Source organism: Populus trichocarpa, chromosome 9 (assembly GCF_000002775.5).
Source record: "Populus trichocarpa isolate Nisqually-1 chromosome 9, P.trichocarpa_v4.1, whole genome shotgun sequence".
Taxonomy (NCBI): Eukaryota; Viridiplantae; Streptophyta; class Magnoliopsida; order Malpighiales; family Salicaceae; genus Populus; species Populus trichocarpa.
This window is the reverse complement of record NC_037293.2, coordinates 7,773,691-7,783,655: the sequence shown is the minus strand read 5'-3', so window position 1 is coordinate 7,783,655 and position 9,965 is coordinate 7,773,691. Positions and strand designations below refer to the sequence as shown.

Below are 9,965 nucleotides of genomic sequence, written 5' to 3'. Positions count from 1 at the left end.
TAATGTCAGAAGACAAGACAGAAACCCCGGCCCAGAAAAGACCCTAAACACAGACTCTCTAGGCCTCTCAAATTGCATCTATTTTACTTCCAGTCCAGGCCCAACATCTTTTTCTTTTGTTTTTTCGACCATCGTCCAGTAGTATCTCTTCCATCCTATATATATTTTTTTAATATATATAATATAAATCTATATGACGCTATCTATGATTTCTCTAAATTTTAGATGATTTTTCAACTTTTTCCCATATTTTGAAGAATTTAAAATACTGCAGGTTTTGCAATTGGTTTTCAAGATGGTGCTAAAATGAAATTCAATTTAAATTTGACTGTTTCGTTTGACTTTCAAATTTTCTATTAAATTGGTTTCAGAAGATTAATTGTTTAAAGATTAATTGAGATGGAGAAAAGCTATAACCCGGATATCTATATTAATAATAATAATAAATAAATAAATAAAAATAGAGGGGGATTCAGCTGGGAGGAATCGGTTCCTTTACCAGTAAAATAACAACCATTCGTTCTTCTCTCTTCACGATTTTCTTGTTTCCATATCATCAATATATATTTGATTTCTTGTAGCCCCCAGGTTGTAGGAGCTCACCAACAATTCTGTGAAGTTCAGTCAAGTTTCATTCAATTACAAGAATATTGCGCCATCTGCCCTGTATATAGCAGAAGAAAACAAGGCTGTTAAGGGTCATTACCACTGTTTGTGTATACCTTTGCGTTAACGTTCTGTGTTAATGAGTAATTAATACCTTGCCAAGAGTGTAAGCAAGAGATGGCCGAAGCTGAAACACCAGCACCCGATGATCGCATCAGTACTTCCAGCAATTTCTGATCTCCAATTTCGGAGCTTTTTAATGCTTTCATGCTTATAATCTTTCCTGAAGCTTTGATCTTCTTCCTTCCTCTCTTGAACTGAGAGTAAAGGGAAACCTTCCATGGAAGTTACTATAAGTCTTGTCAAAGACGTACGATCATACTATAATGGAATGCCACTGGCCCATTGCCATTTGAAGAAAGCAAAACCAGACCTGGTTTCAAAAGGTACAGACCATTTCCATTTGAATCAGACCTGGTTTCAAAAGGTACGAAAAGCCATGCACCAGAAAGAAACAAGGAATTGAAATCAGATAACAAAGGAAAACCATTGTCTAATAAATGTTAACTGAAACGTGTCATCAAGAGAGCGTGATACGTCTCAGGCAGTAGGAATCCATCTGTTCGGACAGCACAGACATTTTGTCCTCCATTTTATGGGCTATTTTCGCTTATTAACATTGTTTTTTTAAAAATATTAGAAAAACAATATAGTTTTTTTTAAATGGATAAAATAATATAATCTATATGTATCAGTACGACATTCAAATTTGTTGTTATTTTAAAATATAAAATATAAAAAAATTGTGAAATTAGCTGTATAAACTATAAAGAGAACAAAAAAGAAAGATTATGGTGGCATCTTAGCGGATGGCATGGGCAGACTCGTACGGAAGAGTTTGTTTTTTTTTTAGTTTAACGTGGGTGTCCGGGCTAACTTGCACGTACCTCGATTAATCTTACGGGCCCTGAAGTTAACGACCATGTAAGCCTCCAGTGACCATCATATGAGCAACCACATGGCTCAAACCTGAAACTACAGAAGGAGCAAACCTCTTGTTCTTTTTTATTTCCCCTGTTAATGTAGCAAAGTTGTTTTTTTATAGCATGGGTATAATATTTAATTGAAAACTAAGGGTGTTTTAGTCAATAAAAAATCAATATTTTAAGAGATTAAATCGGTGTTAAATTGCTTTACAACTAACATTTTTTTTTTTTTTTTTTTGAGCAACACATATTAATTTATTGCACTCCACTACACAGCCAAGAACTTTTCAGCGTTTTTACTTCGTAGATAATGACCGCAAATATGAACCGTAGGTGACTGCTGCCATTACTTCACCTTTTTGTTATTAATATGAAAAATTAAGTAAAATGTTTTATTTTTGAGCAATTCATGTAATTCAATTATAAAAATGTAAAATAAAATAAATTGAAGTAGCCATTAATTACTTCAAGTCATAAAAGAAAAATAAAAATAGAGGCAAATCTTAAAAATACCATTCAATTATATAGGTAATCGTATGTTACCAATCAGACAAGTTTTATATCAATTTTCATTTTCATTTTTTTAAAAAATATTTAATTAAGAATTTTCATCTATTTTTAAAAACTTTTATCTATATTTTCATTCATATTGCATTATTTTTCTTTTTGTAAGAAATAACGTCATTTTATAGAAAACTTCACATGTTTTTGTTAAATATCCTGACAAAAATTCTTAATTGAAAAATCAAAATAATTTAATGATAAAATTGATATAAAAAAATAGTTTGGGTATAGAATTGATAATATTTCAATAATTTGATGGAATATTTGATAGTTATCCTAAAGTGTTGGCGCGTAACTGCTATTGTGAGACTGTACAACCATATGAATCACAAATTCAAAGTATAATATTAACATTATAATTTATTCCATATATAATCTCTTCCCACCTCCAAAATAATAAGATACCAATATATTAATTTTTTTAATAATATATCCCAATAATACTATTAATTCACCAAAAAAATAATAAGATGCGTAATGCAACCTGAAGATGAAAGAAAATAAAAATATAATTTTTTCTTGACAATCTAATTTTCCATATGCTGAATCGACAAGAAAATTAGCTAAGAAATTTATTCAGCAAATACCAGTTAAAGAAGTTCACTTAAGCCAACCTCCCCTCTTTTTGTGACCGAGCCTACAGCTTAGAGAAGTTCACTTACCTTTAGACCTGCCTCTGCCCATGCCTATGAAGATCCCAAGCAGACATCATAGGACTGCAAACATCATGTCTCCCCAGCAACATAATTTGACTGTGTTAAATCGATTACTGCATCACACCTTCGAAGAAGATGCAACCACCACAGAAACAATCGAAATTTAACAAAGAGATCAAATTGCAGGAATTGGCTAGAACATAGGGTGTTAAAAGAATCAGATCAGAGAGAAAATCAAGGATGGTTTCATATAGCACAAGGCCATCGTTTATTTTTCTGCAAAGATTACTTGCTTTCCAAACAAAGCTTGCAAGTAGAGATAAAGGAAACACATACCTGTGCAATTGTAGTGATGATGTGTCGTATTTTATCCACATTTCCTAATAGGGAAGAATCTGAAGGGAAAAACCTCTTGTTCACAATTGGTGCGGGTAATGTTTTGGTGGGCATAATTGGTGCGGGTAATGTTTTGGATAGCTTTCAAGGATTTATGTTCTGATTCCAAGCCCGAATTTAAAATGAAATATGCCCATTTTTATTTCTATACCTTTGTATCTTATTCTTAATTTTAACGCTTTCAGTTTTGTTTTATTCTGAGCCCAATTGGCAATTGCATTCTGGTCTTTTAACACTCTGTCTGTTCTTTTATTCTTGTTCTTAATTTTGACCTTTCATAGTAATGGCTATTGATTACTAAGGTGCTGGTGGTAACTAGAACTGCAAAAAAGCAACTACTAAAAACCAGTTTGTGGTTTAATGGCCAGAAAAATGATTTGTCCACCAAGAACCTAGTTTCGACTTCATCCCTCTCCCCAAAAGATCTAATCAAATTAAAGGGACGATTGTTCTTCTCAATTTTCTACAATCTTCGGTAAAAAATTAGTCTTCTCAGTGTAATTCCCAAATGTGAAGTAGTTGTGTAGAAGCAAATATGTGATGCGCCTGCCTTCCTTTGCACCCAACTATTTAGCATTTACTGCTTTGCACGAGAAAATATATCACATTCTTGATATAAAAGTTACTATATAACTCTTACAAGGAGAGATATTTAAGCCTATTGCACTTTCACAAGCTCAAAGTTACAGGTTTATTGCATAAAAAAAACCTACAAGGCCTCCCATAAAAAAAACTAACCTCCTACTCTAACTGCTTGGATCAGATATGCTACCAGTGTTCACTTTCTCCTTTGAACAACTTCCACTTACTTTATCGACAACAACAACGTCCGTGAGTTGAAGAGGCTCAACCTCTTCCAGCATATGAACTACCATTCTCATTGAGGGTCTAAGTGCTGGGATTTTTGATGTGCAGTGAATAGCAATTCTCAACATTTTGATGGCATCCTCCTTGAATACCTCTGAGATGTTTGAGTCCACCACTTGAAGCGCACTCTCTTTGCTCTCCAGTTTGCTGCAAACCCAGTACACTATGTCCTTGTTTTCTCCAAATTCCGGTTCTATAGGCCTTTTTCCCGTCACCAGTTCCATCAGGACTACACCAAAGCTGTACACATCACTCTTCTCATTTACCTTGCATGTGTATGCGTACTCTGTGCATCACAGTGCAGAAACAACCAAATTAGCAAAATCATCTATAAACAAAACAGAGTAAAACAAACAAGGAAAGACAAAACATGAGAGAAATTTACCAGGAGCTATGTATCCGTGAGTTCCAGCAATGACATGAGTCCAATCCCCTTGACCACCAGCCTGCACAATCTTTGCTAGTCCAAAATCAGCAATCCTAGGCTTCCACTCTTCATCCAAGAGAATATTACTCGACTTCACATCCCTGTGAATCACTGGTCTGTCAAACCCATGATGCAAGTACTCCAATCCCCTTGCAGCCCCAGCAGCAATTGAATACCTCAACTCCCACCCCATCTTGATCTTGTGACAAGAGTGTAGCCGATCCCACAAGCTTCCATTAGGTAGATATTCATAGACCAACAGGTTGCAATCATCACTTGTGATGCTACAGTATAGCTTCACCACATTCACATGCCTCACATTACTCAATGTGGCAACCTCAGCATCATACTCTGGCGACCGCGAATTCCTTTTTGTCAGCATGGCTGAGCTGCTCCTGAAACCTGTCCGGTCGATGGAATTTGCTGTCCAGATATGTTTTACAGCCAGTTCATTGCCATTATCAAGCACAACTTTGTACACGTTTCCTGATCCACCTTTGCCAATCAAATTCTCTGATTTGATGGCATCGATAACGTCACTTTCACTGAAACTTAGTATCCTAAAAGATTTCATTTTCCAAGAACTCTGCTTCAATGGATGAGCAAGATTGTTTTGCCTCAATTTCAAGAACAAGAAACAACAAGAAAAGATGACCAAAACTAGCAACCCAGCAACAAAACAAGATACAAATACTCGAAGCTGATTAGATGTCCTAGCATTGCGTGAACATGGTTGAAGATTCTTCAGATTTTGGCTACACAAACCTGGATTTCCATCAAAACCTTCACGAAAAGCCTCGAGAGAGAAAGAGTCGGGTACGGGACCAATCAACTGGTTATTTGATAGGTCAAGATTGCTTAGTTTTAGATGTGACAAAGAAACTGGAATTTCACCAGAAAGTTTGTTGTTGGACAAATTCAAGGAGTTTAACGTTGGCAAAGATCCAAGACTCTCTGGGATATTCCCAGAAAACGAATTGCCAGAGAGGTTTATATCAGTGAGAGAGACACATGAACCTAATGAGTCTGGTATGGCACCAGAGAACATGTTTCCAGTCAAATAAAGACTGTTCAGTTTCTTCAATTCACCAATTGTTGAAGGTATTTCACCAGAAAATCTGTTTGAACTCAACTGGATTGACACTAATGAAGAAGTCTGAGAAATGGTAGAAGGCAATGTACCAGAAAACCGATTGTTAGCTAGATTTACTATAGCAAGAGACTTTGCATTGCCGATATCAGGTGTCACAGGACCTTCAAATTGGTTCATACTAAAATCAACAATGAAAAGGTTTGGCATACCCCATATTCCGGCAGGAATATAACCTGAAAGAGAATTCTTGCTTACACGAAAGCGTACAAGAGACTTACAATTCGCATAGCTTTCTGGGACTTGGCCTGTGAAATTGTTTTGCAGAATCAGAAGATCAGTCATTTTGCCGTTCTTGCACATGTCTGGAGGAATACGACCTGTCAAGAAATTCTCTGAAACATCAATGTAAGCAAAATCTGCCCACGAGCCTAGTTTTTGAGGAAGTGGACCGGTGAGCTTGTTCGTATAAAGAGAGAACTTTTCAAGGTACTTGAGTTCACCAAACTCCTCAGGAATCTCGCCAGTGAATTGGTTTTCAAAGAGGTGCAAGGAAGCAAGGAGTTTCAAGGGTTTCAACTCCACGAGCTCACCTTCAAGCCTATTATGTGAAGCATCAAAATTCACTAGACTTGTAAGATTTCCAAATCCCGTAGGAAGTTTTCCTGTCAAGGAATTATTGTAAAGCTCAAGTTGCCGAAGCTTGCTGAGTTTCCCAATCCCAGCTGGGATCTCTCCGAACAACTGATTATCCGAGAGTTCAAGATTTTCAAGCAGGGTAAGATTTGAAATGCCCTCTGGTATCTGCCCTTTAATGCTGCAGTTTGACAGATAAAGCCAATACAACTTGTCAAGCTTTAAAAGCTCAACAGGAAATGAGCTTGTTACATCAAATGGATTGTCACCAAGGCTTAAAAAAGCAAGATTGGTAAGATTTTCCAATGAACGCCACGGAAAAGGCCCCGAAAATCCACTGGTGTTTATACTCAAGATCTTCAGCTTTTGTAAAGTAAACAAGTCAGGCACCTTCCCAGTAAACGAATTGTTACCCAAATCCAAGACCTGCAAGCTTGTACAATGTTTCAGGTCCTCAGTGATGCCACCATGCAAAGAATTTGACCCCATCGAGATTTTCTCTAGCGATCGTAGTCCACAAATTGCATCAAATGGAAGAACACCCTCTAGTTGTTGTTGAGGAAGATTGATTTCGGTGACAAATCGATTCTTGTTACAAACAATTCCAGTGAAGCTGCACACTGAATTTTCCTGTGTCCATGTGGTGAACACGTTTGTTTTTGAATGTTGAACTGCAGACTTGAACTTCAAAAGCATTTGAAACTGATCATCTGATTTTGACGGAGAAATGAGCATGCTCAATGTTAGATAGAAAAATAGCAAAGGAAACCATTGCCAGAAATATTGGACCGACATTTCGGCCGATGAGGTCTAGGAATGGTGGTGGGTTCAGGAGGGAGGAATGTGCTCTTCTGGTTAGTCTATGGAGGAAGAGAAGCGTGGAAATGTAATGCAGAGTAAACTGAGTTCGGCACGAGGTGGGCTTGAATTTTGAGGCCGGTTCACATGAGAGACAAAGAACACAATTTAGTTGAAGAGATGATGATATTCCACGTAGCAAGTCCAACCGTGAAGAGTTTACCATGTAATTATTATTTAGCTGTTAAGGATAAAGCAATAATAACTCATTTTTGGGATCTCTGTGGTTGTAACGCCAAGATGGGCAACTCTTCTTACTTTTTAGTTGGGGGCAAGGAACAGGATGTCGAGCAAGAGTTGGAACCTTATGGCCGCCGAGGTTGACTTGTGCATGGAGGAGGACTATATAGCTGCCGCTTGGGAAAAATTTGGTATTAATAACTGTTGACTGGTACTAGTTTTTTTGTATTTGTCCACGTTTTGGTTGTTGTGGCCTTGTAGGGCGGATGATCCTCGTGTTTCTTTCTTTTGTCTGCCTTGTTTTGATGTGACATCACTTTATTAACACCGACTTGGACTTATCAGAAAGAAGAAACGATCGGAAGATCGAAATGGCCAGTCACACAAGCCCATCCAAATATAACCGGGGGATCTTATTGAGTTTTCAAGGTTTTTTTTTTTTTTTTGGGTCTTGATTGGATAAATTCCGTCCAAGTTTTCTTAAACATAGATAAATTCCGTCCAAGTTTTATGTTTATGTGTAAAAAACTACGCTGTTTCAGAAGGCAGACTCAACCCAGGTTTTTTTGAAAACTTCGGATGCTCGAACAAAAAAAAAACAAATTGGAATCGAATTGAGATCTGGGATTTGGCTCGGGGGGTAATTCGTGGTTTGGATTTAAAGGTGGAGGCAACAAGCTTTTCCAACTTAATAAGAAAAACCCCTCGATCGGCAGAAATTATGGATCTCCATTGTTGTATGGCTAGCTTGTCTCTCATCTGGAGGAGGATTAATTGCATTTTTAATGAAATCTTTTTACTCCCAAGTTTTAATCTGCCTTGTATTTTCATAGTATTTTTTTAATGTAATCTTCTTACTCTTTTTTTTATTTTTTTATCTTTAATATTTTTATAATTTTAGTCAATTTTATAGATAAATTGACAAAGCATATCAAATCGATACGAACGTCGTAAAAAAAATTAAATTAATTTTTTGAAAAATAACTAAAAACAAATAAAATGAAAATGAAAGAAAGAAAGAAAATCTTAATTGATCCCTTCTCTCTAACTTTTTCAAAATCCCAATCCACCATTTTCTCTCTCAAATCTCTTCCATTTTTTTTCTTCTCTCAAATCTCTTCCAATTTCCCACGCTTTTCGTCCAACCAAAACAAACACAGAAGAGCATTTCACAAACCAAAAGCTTCAATTTTTTTATTTTTTTTTTGTGTGTGTGATTACGAATTACATACTTTATTTATTTTCATTTGAACTCACCCTAGCAAAGAGAAAAAAAAAAAAAAACAAACTCACTGGCAAAAGCAACTAAAAATCGAGGTAAAAAACAACAAATTTTCATCGAAAAACGCTCAAATAGCATAAAGGTCCTGCACAAAAAGTCTCGTGTAGCTTGGTTACCGGTGATTATTGGCAATATAACAAGAGCTGCCTATATTCCATCACCGATCACCCAACTAGTCTCCGGGTCCATGAGTCTAGACTTAGAGAGTGAAGGAGAAGTATATCCCATCTATTCATCATCACTTGTACCAGGAAAGTGGTGCATTTTGACCTGTAGAGTTGCTGTTTCTTTCAAGGCAAAGCCTTTTCTTCCCTTTTTCTTTCACTTCTCCTTCCTCGTGTCTTCTTAAGTAGTAATATCACGTGTAGTTGTTAGAAGCACCTTGATTATATAATTATTGTAACATTTCTTTTCCTTTCTTTCTTTCTTTTTGTTGTTTTTGTGTTCGTTCAAAGAATACTAACTCTGGCATGCATGTATGTTATTGCCTTATAGTAATATTTAATTAGTAATTAACCTGTTTTGTTCTTCCTCTTTCAAGCATTTTGAAAGTCCTCGCGTGCCACCCTAGACGACAAGAAGATGGAATGACGTCCAGTTGAAATTTTAATCACAATAAAGTCAGTCCAAGGGTTGCTGATAAATCTAAAAGATCGTAGAGCATTCAGCAGATACAACAACGAACAAGATCATTTGTAGTAGGTAGACGGATTTTTGCCCCTCCTCGTTGAAAATATTTGTTTATTGGAAGAACGGTGAAGAGGTGATAAAAATACAGTAGAATGAGACAACCAACACCAAACGAATCATTTTTCTATCCTATGAATCGATGAATTTAGATTCTAGAAAGGCCAGCCATACGTATATTTTAAGCATATCTATCATTTCCTTTCCTGACCAAATATATAATACTTTATAAAATATATTTTTGTGAAAATTATTTTCCCCACTTTTCAATATCTGATATATAACCTTAATTAAAAACCAGTAAATAAAGAACACTTTTCGGATAAAAAAAAACTATTTTTCTTTTATTTTCTCTAAAAAACACTTTTCAGAACTCTTTTTTTTTTAAAAAAGGATCAAATATTTCATTTTTTTGTTTTTTAAATTTTTTATTTATCAAATTTGATTTTTATTTTCTTAATAAACTTAAAAATAATATTTATAAGTTATTTTTTACGATAAAACAAAAAACTGAAAATCATTTTTCAAATCCTTTTCATAATAATGTTAAATATCAAAATATTATGTTCTTTTCAATAATTTATTTTGTATAGAAACTATTTTTTAAATGGAAATTACTTTGATATCCATGCACCACCCACCGAATCGAGGATGCGACCTTCGATGCAATCATTCATATTAAGAAACCATATTGTCTTTTGCAGTGTTCAAACTTCAAAGCAGAGCATGA

The 9,965-nt window shown here is 35.5% G+C and overlaps 1 protein-coding gene across 1 annotated transcript; it reads right to left on the bottom strand.

Annotated features, from left to right (window-relative positions):
• Positions 1-3,792: 3,792 nt before the first annotated feature.
• On the bottom strand, positions 3,793-7,401 carry LOC7469669 (receptor-like protein kinase 7). The gene is made up of 2 exons (XM_002313908.4): positions 4,461-7,401; positions 3,793-4,361 (listed from the first exon to the last, which is right to left on the bottom strand). The coding sequence occupies exons 1-2, from the start codon at positions 7,021-7,023 to the stop codon at positions 3,955-3,957; spliced, it is 2,970 nt and encodes a 989-aa protein (XP_002313944.4). The 5' UTR covers positions 7,024-7,401; the 3' UTR covers positions 3,793-3,954.
• Between the last annotated feature and the right edge of the window lie 2,564 nt (positions 7,402-9,965).

What these genes read in the sequence shown, in the direction of transcription:
- LOC7469669 (XM_002313908.4), bottom strand. Translation starts at nt 7,023, where the DNA reads ATGTCGGTCCAATATTTCTGGCAATGGTTTCCTTTGCTATTTTTCTAT. An exon ending in TCACGGATACATAGCTCCTG is followed by an intron (nt 4,362 to 4,460) that starts GTAAATTTCTCT and finishes TGTGATGCACAG; the next exon opens with AGTACGCATACACATGCAAG.